Here is a 15,597-nt window from a genome sequence, read left to right as displayed (position 1 = left end):
CAAAAAGAAACCCCATACCAATTAGCACTGTGTAGCCATGTTTCTCCTTTGTAGGAAAGATGTGCATAACTTTGCAGCAACTGTTAAGATCTAATGCTCAGTTCATCATGTTTTCCTTCCCTTGTCATGATGACCTGTTATTCCAGAGATGGGGAACCATGGCCCCACATCTAGAAGTGGTGATGAAAATGCAGACAAGCCCTTGATGAACAAAGAGAAATACGTGGGGGAGTCCAAGAAATAAAGCTTTGTTAAGTTACTAAGATTTTGGCAGTGGTTTGCAGACACAGAATAATCTAGCCTAACATGATTACTAAACACAGGATAAAAGTCTGTTTAATGAGAAACTACTTAGAAGCAAAAATCAAAAAAAAAAAAAAATGTTTAGAGTTGGTTATTTTAAAATGACTCAATACTAATCACCTTCTTGAAATGGGGGGAAAAGAGGCTGATTTTGAGTCAGATAATCATTAAAAAGAAGTTACTTCATTTGAACTAAGAAAAAGCCACTTACATTTATCAAAAAGAATGTTCTAATATGACTCTCTTCTAAACTTTGTTCTGCTGAGGAAAGCAGGATAGGTAGCACTGTTTGATACAATTATGTTTTAAAAAAATTTTTTTTTTCTTCCTGGAATTCTGTTTGAAGTTTATTTGGTCTGTGGTATAAGATGAGGTCCTAGATTCACACCCTACACTAAACACTTTTCCTTTCGCCTATATTAAACATAATCTTTCTTCTTAAATGAGTAATCAGAATACCCCAGAATACCCCAGAATATCTCCAATTTTGATATCACATTACTGTTCAGTATGGTTGTGAAATAAAATATGTGAGATATTCTGTAGTGATCTTAAGACAGACTGTATTCATTACCAATGCTACAGGCCTAGTTTACATTTTTATTATTCATCATCACTGCAAAGTCCTCTCAACTAATCTCCATGTCTTGTTTTCTCCTCTTCTAACCTATTCTTTATTAGTTGCCAGATTAAACTTCCAAAAACACAGTTCTGATTATGACACTTTCTTATACAAAGTTTTTGCTCTCAGAAAAGAAATAATTCAGCCAGGCATTTGTATTATTGCTAGAGCTACAGTAACAAAGTCCCACAAACTGGATGCCTGAAATAACAGAATTTTATTGTCTCACAGTTCTGGAGGCAAACGCCTGAGATAAGGTATTGACAGGATTGGTCTTCTGAGGAATGAGGAAAAATGTATTCAATGCCTCTCCCCTAATTTCTGGTGGTTTTCTGGCAATCTTTGCCATTTCTTGGCTTACAGAAGCATATTAAACTCTGCCTTTATCTTCACATGGCATTCTCCTTGAGTCTGTATTCAAATTTCCCCTTTTATCAGAACACCAGTAATACTGTATTAGAACCCACCCTATTGAAATATGATCTCATCTTAACTAACTACAACTGCAACAACCTCATTTCCAAATAAGATCACATTTTGAAGTCTTGGGGGTTAAGACTTCAACACAAGTTTTGGGAGGGACACATATCAATCTTTAATAGTATTCAAAGGTCTCCTTAAGGCTTCCTACTTACCTTTTCAGCTTTATCCCTCATCTTGCTTCTTTATTTTATATCCGAGGAAGTGTAGACAACAAGAAGCCCTGCCCTTTTATGAACTATTACAATACTTTTCCATTTCTGTGTATTACGTCTCCCCTAATTCTTTTGTATCCATTTACCAAATCTTAAACATTCTTCAAAGTCAAGCTTAAATGATCCTTCTTCCATAATGATAAACACAAATTTCCTATGTAAAAACAACTTCTCTCTTTTTTGCCTCCCTAAGTACATTATCTACACCTGTCTTCTGCAATTTAGCATGCCTTAACTTGTGTTGTACATGGCTTACACAGTTTATTACTTATCAGACAGTAAGTCCTTTATAAGAATGAGGTACACATTTGACTCATCTTTTACTTCCCACAGTTCTTTTCACAGTGCTTTAGAATATTTATTGAACAATATTTATTCTATATTTATGAATATCATAGAAATTACATTTTAAAATCTTGACACTGGTTATTTCATGTTTTTTGATTGCAGAAAAAAATTCTTAATGGACACTTTTGTTGTTGTTGTTTAGACAGGTCTTGCCTTGTCACCCAGGCTGGAGAGCAGTGGCATGAGCACGGCTCACTGCAGCCTGGGGTCAAGCAATGCTCGTATTTCAGCCTCCTGAGTATCTGGGACCGCAGGCATGTGCCACCACAGCCAGCTAATTTTTAAACATTTTTTGAAGAGATGGGGAATCCCTGTGTTGCCCAGGCTGGTCTCAAACTCCTGGGGTCAAGTGATCGTCCTGCCTTGGCTTCCCAAAGTGCTGGGATTACAGGTGTGGGCCACCGTGCCTGGCTGATGGTTTAATCTTTAATATATAGTATGAAAATAAACAAATGCTTCCCAACCAATACATAGTTTCAGACCCTAATCCTGACCCTATCTAACCAATTAGATAATTTGAAATTACCAATATCCTGTGAAAGCTCATTAAATAATCCTATATTTTTTCATACAATCTTGTTTTTAGAAGTTCTAATGAAACAGAAAGCAGCTTCATTTCATTCACTGTTACAGTTGATTCAATATTTATAAATTCCACTCAAGGTAGTTCAAACTTACTGTTTAAAAGGTAGAGAATTTCAGAAAATTTAAAACTGAGAAACGGTACCAAAACCATACAAAGGTTTGAGAGATTTGGGCTGGAATTTATTTCCTAAGAAGTAGGGGTGCTTTGCCTGTTCTCTTTTTAGAAGAAGAAGTGAATTCTATATATTACATGTTCCTTTGCCTTCATATATATGTATATTGATATTCAAATGTGGCACAATTTTAGATAATAACTATAAAATAAACCTTCAGAAATTAGTCATTAAGAATGTGTCAAGATACTTCTTCTATACAACTTTTTTAATGAATATCATTAAGAATTTATACATTCTAAACAAGCACTTTAAATAAATTTTGGTATTTACTAACTTAAGTATTCAAGAACCTGGTTTGAAGAGTCCAACAGACTGAAAGTCTGCTTTTCAAGAGTACTATGATCGTCTATCAATGGAGAGATTTTCGTATTTCTATATTCTAATAGTTCACGATCCTTGCTTGATGTCAGTAATTCATTATCAACTATACCAATAGTTGCATCTTCCACCAGAATATTTGCTTGATATGCTCCAACCGGAATTTCAGGTAATCCAGTGTAGTCATGATCTGCCACTACTGATCCTTGCAAGAGATAAAGACTTTCTGAAAGAAGAAAAATCATAATTTGACTTTTAGAATTATAATTAAGCATATTTTTTAATTAAACAATTTTAAGTGATGAATAAAATCCCAGGTAATAAAAATTAACTATCAAGATTAACTTCTAGGGAGTTCTATGGTCCACTAAATAAATATGAATGTCAAATAATAAAAAAAAAATGACATATACATTTGACAGTTCATACATAAAAAATGCAGGAAAGGTCAAGGATTTTAAAACTGCCATTTTTCTATTCCCTCGACCTGTCTTTGGTAGATATGTATGTATGGGGAACACGGGATAGGAGTGAGAATTATGGTATAGATTAAACATAAAATTATAAGGCTGTGCACAGTGCCTGACGCCTGTAATCTTAGCACTGCAAAGCCAAAGCCAGTGGATTGCTTAAACCCAGGAGTTCAAGATCAGCCTGGCCAACACGGCAGGAAAAAACAACAACAACAACAACAACAACAACAACAACAACAACAACAACAAAAAACACTCGTCTCTACAAAAAATACAAAAAAAATAGCAAGGTGTGGTTGAGGGTGTCTGTGGTCCTAGCTACTTAGGAGGCTGAGGTGGAAGGATCACTTGAGCCTGGGAGATTGAGGTTGCAGTGAGCCATGATGGCACCACTGCACTCTAGTATGGGTGACAGACTAAGACCCTATCTCAAAAAAATAAATAAATAAATAATAAAACTATTTTTGATAATGTTATCCTTAATATGCTTCTGTAGAGCATTTCTGGGTGAATTAATAGGGTCATAAAATTATTTTAACAAATATAATCATTAAATCCTTGCATTTACAACTTAACATAATTTTCCAATCTTTATAAAACCCATATCGGAAAAATAATATCAAATTGTTACAGTATGAAGTTAAAAACAACATGCCAACTCAGGCTTATGTGATAATGTGTAAGAAAGTAGGCTGCAATGGAGTAGTGTAAAAAGCTTAGCTTATTTAAATCTAATTTGATACCAAAATTCTTAGGAACTTTTGAGGCCTACCTAAGCCATACTGAAGTGCTGACAGGGAGTCTTCCTTGTCAGTCTTTTATTGTACGTTGAGAAAATATATCATCATCATCAAGAAAAAAATATTTAAAATGAATGTTAAACTGATGGCAAATCTTCTATATACAGACTAATATGTATAAAAGGATTACTCCCTATCTGGTATTTCAATTCATTACTATAAGAAACTCTTTTACCAAAGCTGATTAACTTCCTGGACCCCTGCCTTCTCTTTCTAAATGTTCCCCCAAAACATCAGAATATAGATATAGATATATTTATCTTTATTTACTTATCATTCATTCATTCATTCATTCATGGTCTTGCTCTGTCACCAAGGCTGGAGTGCAATGGCATGATCACAGCTCACTGCATCGTTGACCTTCTGGGCTCAAGTGATCCTCTCACCTCAGCCTCCCGAGTAGCTGAGACTATAGGCACATGGCGCCATGCCTGGCTAATTGTGTTGCCTAGGTTGGTCTCCTGAAGATGTTAATGGGTTAAGGAGCTCTCAAATTTTAAGATCAAAAAAGCGAAAGGAAGATTAAATGCCTGTTTAGATTAGAGACCAATGTCTCAGAACAGATGAGTTTGCTAGTATATTAAGTGTCTCAGAACAGATGAATTTGCCAGTATTTTTGAAAATCAATCCTACTCTACTCATCCTCATAACATTATTACAAATAGCTCACTGAACCTATTTCAACCCCAGAAGTTCATGCATTTAACAACTTTCAATTTACAAACTTTAATAGATCACACAAAGCTATTCTCTCTACCAAAAGATGGCATAAGTGGGCTTGGGCTCATATGGTCATTTATTCTGCCCATAATTCTGAAAGACAAAAAAAAAAAAAAAAAAAAAAAAAAATCATGCAGCTGGGCAGTGGCTCATGCCTGTAATCCCAGCACTTTGGGAAGCCGATGTGGGCAGATCACTTGAGGTCAGGAGTTAGAGACCAACCTGGCTAACACGGCGAAACCCCGTCTCTACTAAAAATACAAAAACAGGCATGGTGGCATGTGCCTGTAAACCCAGTTACTCGGGAGGCTTAGGTGAATCGCTTGAACCCAGGAGGTGGAGATGGCAGTAAGGTGAGATCGCACCACTGCACTCCAGCCTAGGCGACAGAGCGAGACTCTCTCTCAATAACAACAAAAAATTATGCAACACATGAGATGTGCTATACCCAATAGCAGCAAGAGGGAAGAAAACATGATCAATAAAATTGAAACACTTTCAGAGTATGTTGCTAGAGGTTTAACATCAAAGTTTGCAACTACCCTACTGTTAATACTAGAAAAGGCTAGGAAGTAGTTTATAAGAGAACTTTAAAAGGTTAGGTAGGGTAAAAGTGTTGCTGATGAAATTTTCTACTAAGTCATGGAGAATTCCATAGGTTCAAGGCCTGTACACTCCTGCAAAGTTATCAGTGATGGCAGATACCATAGGCATTTAAGAAATGTCCAAAGACTCTTTCAGAGGATTAACTGGGAGGTTTTCTGTCTGTAAAAGTTTTTCCATACAGATGAAGTAGGACTATTTTAGAAAAATATGTCTAGTAAACATATGTCAATAGGGAAAAAATACGCCTAGATGTAAAGCTCTTAGAAATTATCATTTTAATTTGCTGAAATGGATTCAGAGACCTTGAACTTGAGTACCTCCTAGTTACACTGGTTAGAAACAAATGGACATTAACAACCTCACTTGATTTTAAGAGGAGAGCTTTTGTATGTAAGTAAAATAAGACACACACACACACACACACTTTTTCTTGTAAAAAAATTAATCTTTAAAGTAACTTTTTGTAATAAAACTGTAGAGAACAAGGACTACACTCAGCAAATTCTACATAAATCACTTTATACACAATAGAAAACTACTCTGAATATGTCAAAGGCCTGCTTGTTTAGAAAAAAATTTCTCATTCATTTGCAAGGTTAAATATGTTTCAACTCCTACTATGGTCTAAATCTACTGGAGGTAAGAGAAATGCTCTTTAATTTCAATAAAGATAATCAGAAAAGAGACTCTTGAGGCCTTACATGTTGAACAAATAATATTTTGGATACACTGGGCTATATAAAATATATTATTAAGGTTATTTTCACTTATTTCTATACTTTTCAAAATGTGGCTACTAGAAAATTTTAAATTACATAGCTCTTGTATTATTATTCATCTGTTGGACAACACTAATCTAAAACAATCCTGAGTGAGGGATATAGAAAAGAACATGATTAAACTTTTTGCCCTCAAAACACAGAGGTGGGGAGTAAACAAACATATCATATTAAAGATCTTTTCTAGTCAGTTACATTACGTAATACATTTCACTAAGTATTTTTTTCTCATTCTATTAATTTAGTTATGATTATGACATCTGTTTGATGAAAGCATCATCACAGTTTTGACAAGACTGAATGAGTAAGTCTTTAGTTTCTTTGAAATTAAAATCTTTTCAAGATATTTCAGGAAGGTGTTAATCAGCAGTTTTGATACTCATTTTTATTGTAGGGTTTTTTTTTGTTTTTTTTTTTTTTTTTTTTTTTTAAGAGATGGGGCCTCAGCCAGGCGTCGTGGCTCATGCCTGTAATCCCAGCACTTTAGGAGGCCAAGGCAGGCGGATCACCTGAGGTCAGGAGTTCAAGACCAGGCTGGCCAACATGGGTAAACCCCGTCCCTACTAAAAATACAAATATTAGCTGGGTGTGGTGGTGGGTGCCTGTAATACCAGCTACTCAGGAGGCCGAGGCAGGAGAATCGCTTGAACCCAGGAGGCAGAGGTTGCAGTGAGCCAAGATCGCACCACTGCACTCCAGCCTGGGCAACAAGAGTTGAACTCCGTCTCAGAAAAAAAAAAGATGGGGGTCTCACTTTGTCACTCAGGCTGGAGTGCAGTGGTGGTACAATCTTGGCTCACTGCAGCTCAGTCTCCCAGGCTCAAGTGATCCTCTGCCTCAGCCCCCTAAGTAGCTAAGATTAAAGGTGCGTATCACCATGCCCAGCTAATTTTTGTATTTTTTTGTACGGACGGGGTTTTACTATATTGCCCAGGCTGGTCTCGAACTCCTGAGCTCAGGCAATCCCACCTCGGCCTCTCAAAATGCTGGGATTACAGGCATGAGCCATTGCGCCCAGCCTTAATGTTGTTTTAAGGAGTAAAAATAATAGATTAAAAAATTAATTTTTAAATTTCCCTAAGGAGAAAAATAAATAAAAATTACAGCTTCAAAAAAGTCTGATTTGGATTAATTTATTTCTTCAATCAGAAAAAAAAGATAAAGGTTTCAGACTACTTTTCTTATTTTAAAGAGAAGTGACTAAACTACTCCTATATATGGTCTGACAATCCTCAAACTATTAGAATGTGCTGCCATACTAGTATATCCTTTCCCAAGACAAAATAATAACTATAACTTGATACTGCATCACTGTCATTATAATAACTAATACTGTCAACAGAGAACTGAATAACTGTTGGTTTAGAAATTATATAACTGGACTGGGCACAATGGCTCACACCTGTAATTCCAACACTCTGGGAGGTCTAGGTGGGAGGACTGCTTGAGCCCAGAAGTTTGAGACCAACCTGGGCAACATAGTAAGACCCTGTCTCTATAAAAAATAAAAAAATCAGCCAGGCATGGTGATGCATGCATGTATTCCAAGCTACTTGGTAGGCTGATGTGGGAAGATTGCTTGAGCCCAGGAAGTCAAGGCTGCAGTGAGCTATTATTGTGCAGTTGCACTCTAGCATGGGCAACCATGTAAGAACCTGTCTCATAAAAAAAAAAAAAGAGAGAGAAAGAAAGAAAAAAATGATATTAACTAAGAGGCCAAAGAAAGGCTCTCTGCATAAACTATATTAATAATAATGTCAAGATCATGGACTTGATACTATAGAGACTATGCTTTGTTTTGTTTCATGAATGCAGATCATAATTGTGGTAGGCAGCATAATAGACCCCTAAAGATGTCAACATACTACTCCTTGGATCCTGTGAATATGTAACCTTACATGGCGAAGGAGAATTTAGGTAGCGATGGAATTAAGGTTGCTAATCAGATGACCGTAAAACAGGGTGATAATCCTGGACTTTTTGGGCAGGCCAAAGGTCAAGGGTCCTCAAATACAGAAGAGGGAGGCAGAAGAGGAGGTTGGAGTAAGGTGATGTAAGAGAAACTCAACCCACTATTGTTGGCTTTGAAGATAGAGGGACCACAAGCCAAGAAATGAAGGTAACCTCTAGAAGCTGGAAAAGACAAGAAAATGGATTCTTTTCTAGAGCGTCCAGATAGGAACACAACACTGCCAATACCTTGATTTTAGCCCAGTAAGATCTATGTTGAACTTCTAACCTTCAGAATTGTAAGATAATAAACGTGTTGTTTTAAAGCCATTAAATCTGTAGTAATTTGTTACGGCAACAAGAAGAAACTTACATAATAATGAAAATCATTTCACAAATGGGGCTTTCAACTGTGAAGGGAAATCAGGCTAAAACCTTGGGTGAGGCAGACCCAAATATATCACAAACAAAATAAATTCAAAACTATGCAAAATCTATGTCAGATTATTTTTCCTTTCAAAGAGGAGCATTATGATTACAAAAAGACACTACGGTATTTTAAGATTTCTTGTCCAAATAGTCTGAGAAAGCACTTGGCAATGAACTACACAAAAAAACAAACAGGCCTGCTTAAAATAGCAATGACAAATATTATATAACTAGTACTCAATGTGCTCACTCTACATTTAGTTCTAGATAAGAATGGATAAGAAGTTGGCAACAGAAGTATATCTACTTTAGACAGTCAGTCTTTAATACAGCTATGAAATTTCAAGCCTAGCAAAGAGCAGCAATGACAAATGTGGAAAAATAAATTTATAGTTCTTTTGGCTATAGCATGCCAAAACTTATGTCAAATAAAAATTTCAGTGATTATTCAAAATCATTCTGTTTGCTTTAATTCAGCTCAAGGACTCTTTACAATCAATTTGTGAGGTGATTTTCAAGAAAATCATGGAAAAGATTTTCAAGAAAATATGTAATATTGAGGAAAAAGATGGCAGAAATCACACTTTGAATTTCTACAAATGAGAAAAATGTAAAAAAAGGATCAAGTAATAAGAACCAGATTCTAGGATGACCAGATCAGTAGTTCCTTTGGTTAACAAGAAAAACTAAAACAGATTCATCTATTAGTCTTAAGTTCCTTATGCATACACCAGTAGTCATATTGCAATGTTACTTATCCTTATATTACTGGAAGAAACTTGTGCAAAGAATTCAAGTATGAGGCAAATATTATACCGCCTCTGTTTAGAGACTGTTCTTAAACAGAGAAGATGAGTTCTTAAATACTGAGTTCTGAAACGTTCAGAAGAAGCACAATATTTGACTTCTTTTCTGAGAAACTCTTTTCACAAAAACAAATTACAAAATGTTGAGGGATCCTAGTTTAGCAGAATTTTAAATGTAAATTTCGTATTAAAGAAGGTTAACACATTAGAAGTGAGCAAATCATGAATGTCAAAGATTAAGGGGAAAACCATGCTAAAGAAGACAGAACAACATGTACTTGTATAACCTTTTTTTCCCTACTTAACTTGCAGAAGAGAGAGATCATTAAAGGTAACTCAGAACTGAGAAGAGGCACAAACAATGCAAGCTTTTATCTTCTAACAAAGAGAATGAAAGCACTTTGAGTTTTCAGGATTAGAACTTAGTTCAAGATAAGTTTACTGACTAAACAACTGGGTCTGTCACAAGAAGGGAAGGTACTAAGAGGTTTTAACATGAGAGTTGTACCCCAGATTAGAAGCAGAGTTGAGCTATCATTACTAAGCAGCACACAAGGGTTTTACATCTTAAGAAAAGGCACAGGGTAAGTGTAGGTTATTTGTTGTTGTTACTCTTTTTGTTATTAATATTTGCTAAAGCCTGTCATACAACTTGTTTATATTGTTATAAATATATTTTCCATTAAATGTTACTTATATCCAAATAACATTAATGCTTCATCTGGCTAAGTTACCCAATAACTCCCTCTCAGTTATCCACCTCAGAGAAGCTCTAGGAAGCAGATGCATTAGGACAAAATAAAAGCCTTGATAAAGTGGGGAACATAATCTAAAAGCCATGGCAAAAACATCACTTAACTAGGCTATGAAAGAAAGAGTTACAGAGAACAGGATATCTTGACTGTTCAGAACCAGTCAAATTTAGGGGCAAGTATAACTTGTTTATAGAGTGCTATCACCTCTTCTTACAGCACCTTATAGCATTCTGAGGATACCCTACTTCGCACCCACACCTGGCCCCCAACCATGACCTAACTAACTACAAAGCAATATTAAAAATTAATGGCATTTTTAAAGTACCCAAATACTTATCTCACAACTGGATTCTGGACAGTATGTTTGCTTCTCGCATTAATGATCATAGGTGCTGTTTTTCACACCAAAAAGAGGCACGAAGTGACTAACAGAATATTTGTGAGGCCAGGTGCAATGGCACATGCACGCAATCCCAGCACTTTGGGAGGCCGAGGCAGGCAAATCACTTGAGGCCAAGAGTTAAAAACCAGCCTGGCCAACATGGTGAAACCTCATCTCTACCAAAAATACAAAAAATTAGCTGGGCATGGTGGCATGTGCCTATAATCCCAGCTACTCGGGAGGCTGAGGCACGAGAATTGCTTGAACCCAGGAAGCAGAGGTTGCAGAGAGCTGAGATTGCATGACCATACTCCAGCCTGGGGGACAGAGTGAGACTCTGTCTAAAAAAATAAAAAAATAAAAAATTAAAAAAACACATTGAGAAAGCAAAAATAGAGATGACGTTAAGATGTTATCTTTCCTTCAGAGGAAAACAAGTTCAGTATCTCCCACATAAACTATGAAAAACATACTAGAAATAAAAAATAAAAATGCCTGAGTGCCCTGGTTCCTACCTGTAATCCAAGCACTTTAGGAGGTCAAGGTGGGTGAATCACCTGAGATCAGGAGTTGAAGACCAGCCTGGCTAACATGGCGAAATCCCGTTTCTACTAAAAATACAAAAAATGAGCCGGGCATGGTGGCACGCATCTGTAATCCCAGCTACTCGGAGGCTGAGGCAGGAGAACTGCTTGAACCTGGGAGGCGGAGGTTGCAGTGAGCCGAGATCGTGCCACTGCACTCCAGCTTGGGCAAAAAGAGGGAAACGCCCTCTCAAAAATAAATAAATAAATAAATAAATAAATAAATAAATAAATAAAAAATAAAAAAAAAATCTCACAGGCCTGACAGCTCCAGAAGAGACAATGTAATAAAACAGACTACCTGGGATAGCTAACAAATTTTATGAAGACAGGAAAACATAACATAAGAGGGGAGAAAGGTTTCTGTTATTTTTAACTTTTCTCCTTACCGAAAGCAATAAAAATGTAGAGAAGTGACAGATATTTACCTTGTTCACTGGATTCTCTTATGTAGGGCTTAAGGTGGGACATTTTGATAGGTCTTTTCAGTCTAACCCCAGTATTGTCTCTCAGGACAGCACATCCACTTTCTGTAATATAGTCTATGACACAAGGACCAACCCATTCAGACTGAAAACGACCATCCTTCCACCAATTTTTCCTTTGTCTTAAAACTTCATGACCCACTTTTAAATGAAATGGATTTAATTGTTTGGGTTTCTTTTTAACGATGATCTTGCTTTTATTTAGTTCATCCAAATTGTTGTTCTCCATCTACAAGTGTAAAAAGAAAAAGAAGAGATGGAAGAGCTATAATATCTTGAAGGTAAGTGCAGACAATGAGAATATTACAACAAAATGGTTACTTGAAATGCTACTAAAAGGTAGGCATGAATTATATTTAATTCTTAAAACAACATTTCCAAGTCAGTATTATTAACCCCTACTTTATATAGAAGGTAAACTAAGACAGGTAAGGAATTTGCCAAAGTCAAACAACTCTAAAGCAGTTAAGACTAAAGATTTGAATCCAGCTCTCTTGATTCCAAAATCCATAGCTTTCTCATTATTGCCTCTCAGCATGTCATAGTTAGTAAACTATTTAATCAAGACAATAAAAATCTGATGGATAAAAAATTATGGCAAGTGTTTATGCGTGTCTGTGTACATGCACACAGGTATATGCTGAAATTGAAAAAATAAATATAACTTTATAAAGTTTTAGATTACAGTTTTTCTATTGAATAGATCACCTGGCCCAGTGAAGTTGTCTTATTCTCCATTATTTCATCAGCTTCTTTAATTGCATCTAGAATTTTGGCAAACATACTTGTACTATCACCATCCACATCATGAAGACTATCTGAAGTCTCAGGCATATAAGGATTTCGACTAAACATTTGAAAATATGGTGTATTTTTAGTAGGTTCCTATTTTAAAGAAAATAAATGTCAATTTTATAATAAAACATTTATCTGGCCAATAAATAGTCATAACTCAGAAGTACAGAATTATAAAAAGGCACGTACCAAGTGAGTTACATTGAAGGCAAATGAAACAGCTGATAGGTGATCATCCCAGTTGTTTGGGTGGTCAGCACAGTGTTTGGAGAGAAATGCTTTGATTGTGCTAGGTGTACTTTCCACTGGACTAACAGTTCCAGAGGTGTGAGAAATTACAATTTGCTTTATGCCAAACAATCTGTACAGTTCAATGTTGATCTGAAAAATATATAAAACAAAGCTGGCTTTTTAAAATTTGCGTTGTATTTTTCCACTGACTTAAAAAAGCTTCAAAAGAATTAGAATCTTGCGTTTTATTTATTTTTATTATTATTATTATTATTGTTATTATTTGAGATGGAGTCTCGCTCAGTCGCCCAGCCTGGAGTGCAGTGGCGCAATCTCAGCTCACTACAACCTCTGCCTCCCAGGTTCAAGCGATTCTTCTGCCTCAGCCTCCTAAGTAGCTGGGACTACAGGCACGCGCCACCACGCCCGGCTAATTTTCGTTATTTTTAGTAGAGACGGGGTTTCACCATATTGGCCAGGCTAGTCTTGAACTCCTGACCTTGTGATGCACCTGCCTTGGCCTCCCAAAGTGCTGGGATTACAGGTGTGAGCCACTGTGCCTGGCTGAATCTTGCTTTTTTGTTGACCATAACATTCTATATGAAAACATACATAAAATATGTAAAATTTCATGTATAAAATAGTGGTTACCATTTAATGAGTCTTTACTACATGCTGGTCATCACACTAGACACTTTACATTATTGTCATTAAACCTTACAACAAGTTTTTGAGGTATTATTAATTTCATTTTAAAGGTAAGATGCTGAAGCTTTGAGAGATTAAGTGCCTTGCCAAACACACACATACAACAAGGAAACGGGAGAACAGAACTTAACACTAACTTTAATTTTTTTCTCTTTTTGTGGGGGTAGGCAGTGGGAGACAGGGTCTTGCTCTGTCACACAGGCTGGAGGGCATCTTCCACCACCTGGACTCAAGCAATCCTCTCACCTCAGCCTGCCTAGCAGCTTGGACTACAGGCATGTGTCACCATGCCCAGCTAATTTTTAAATATTTTGTACAGATGGAGTTTCACCATGTTGCCCAGGCTGGTCTCAAACTCCTGGACTCAAGCAATCCACCTACCTCAGCCTTTCAAAGTTTTGAGGTTATAGGCATGAGCCACTGCATCCAGCCCTCAAGTAACTTTTTAATTCAGCAGACAGTGTCTCAAAAACAACCCACTAGGTCGTAAGTTAACGTTTAAAAAGCATGTAAAACAGATATTGGCAATAATAAGCATTTTATAACTTTTAACTACTATTATTGGTGTTACTATGTGTAGCGCTTAAAAGAACCCAAAATGAGTTTACAAAACTTGTAACAGTAAGCCTGTTAAATATAAAATAATATTTTTTTCCTACCTCACCCTTCAGACTTTTTTTTCCTTATTATTTTTAGTTGAGTAAACCTTTGGCTCATAAATTTGTCTTTTTAAAAAAGAGTATTTCAGACCAGTAGTATCAGAATAACTAAATAGGCAAAGTTAATACAAGAGCAGAAAGCAACAAAAAGAAAACTACATGTCCCAAACCTCCTTGCAGGTAGGGGTGGTCATGTGACATAATTCTAGCCAAAAAGGTATAAGTAAAAGTTGTTAGGCAAACTCAGCTGGTACTAGTTTTGTTTGCCCAATACTCTCTCCCTTCTTTCTGACTGAAATGTAGGCATTGTGGCATGTGCTCTGGCAGCCATATTGTGAATACAATAGGAGTGACTATCAATCACTCCCAATATATATTGGGATAATATATATAATACATATTATTATATTGGGATAGGGAAAGACAGTCTGTTACTCGGATTGAATACACTTTCTAGCTGATATACATACTAATTCAGGATGCCTATTTTTAATTCAAAAGTAATTAGAAACAAATCCCAGAGAATAGGTGTCATTTGGGTCAGCTTCAACTTGAGTCTTGATCAATGGTTTTAAATGACCCTTGAAAAAGGCTTTAACTTCTTTGTTTCAAAAGGTTGCCTAGAAATGATCCAGGGAATCCATTTGTGAAATGGTATCTTGACATCCTTACCCTATCAGCCCCCCAACCATCAAACCAGATATTCCGTCAGTTCTTACAATTCTAGTTTTCTGTAAGACATTTTTAAAAAATTAATTTTCCTACTGAATATGTTTATTCTCTTTCCTTCAGAGGTTTACAAAAAGTTCTTTGTGCATTTTATTGGAACAATTTAGCAAATACTCTAAGCTAAGCTGTTAGAAACATCTGTATTTTTATTCGACTATACAATAAACCTCCCACATTGTGTATTATGTTATAATCTTTAGCAGTGTTTTCTGTTTCAGTATTTGCTGACAAAAGAGTTCATTCTGTACTATCATCGTTATACTTTGTGTAATATTGTAGAGATGGCATTTCGCCATGTTGCTTAGGCTAGTCTTAAACTCCTAGGCTCAAGCAATCTGCCTGGTAGGATTACAACAAGCATGAGCCACCAAGCACAGCCTATTATTACTTTTTTTTTTTCGAGACAGGGTCTCACTGTTACCCAAACTGGAATGCAGTGGTACAATCATAGCTCACTACAGCCTTGACCTCCTGGCCTTAAGCAATCCTTACACCTTAGCCTCCTGAGTTGCTGGGACTATGGGTGTGCAACATCACGTCCAGCTAATTAATTTTTTTTTTTTTTTTGTAGAGATGGAGTCTTGCTATATTGCATGGGCTGGTCTTGAACCCATGTTCTCAAGTTATCCTCTCACCTCAGCCTCCCAAAAAGCTGAGGT

The 15,597-nt window shown here is 36.3% G+C and overlaps 1 protein-coding gene across 2 annotated transcripts in view; it reads right to left on the bottom strand.

Moving 5' to 3' along the window:
- Window positions 1–2,913: 2,913 nt before the first annotated feature.
- The window catches only part of GIN1 (gypsy retrotransposon integrase 1), a 32,172-nt gene continuing 19,488 nt past the window's right edge, over window positions 2,914–15,597 (bottom strand). For both annotated transcript variants that reach the window (XM_010372113.2, XM_030927250.1), the window contains exons 5-8: window positions 12,801–12,992; window positions 12,525–12,701; window positions 11,760–12,045; window positions 2,914–3,273 (exon numbers count right to left, since the gene is read on the bottom strand). In XM_010372113.2, the coding sequence (XP_010370415.1) occupies window positions 2,999–3,273; window positions 11,760–12,045; window positions 12,525–12,701; window positions 12,801–12,992 (930 nt within the window). In that variant the 3' untranslated portion in view covers window positions 2,914–2,998. The remainder of the gene's footprint in view (window positions 3,274–11,759; window positions 12,046–12,524; window positions 12,702–12,800; window positions 12,993–15,597) is intronic.

Source organism: Rhinopithecus roxellana, chromosome 3 (genome assembly GCF_007565055.1).
Source record: "Rhinopithecus roxellana isolate Shanxi Qingling chromosome 3, ASM756505v1, whole genome shotgun sequence".
Lineage (NCBI taxonomy): Eukaryota > Metazoa > Chordata > Mammalia > Primates > Cercopithecidae > Rhinopithecus > Rhinopithecus roxellana.
The sequence above is the reverse complement of the archived record's forward strand: the minus strand, read 5'-3'. Positions and strand labels throughout refer to the sequence as shown.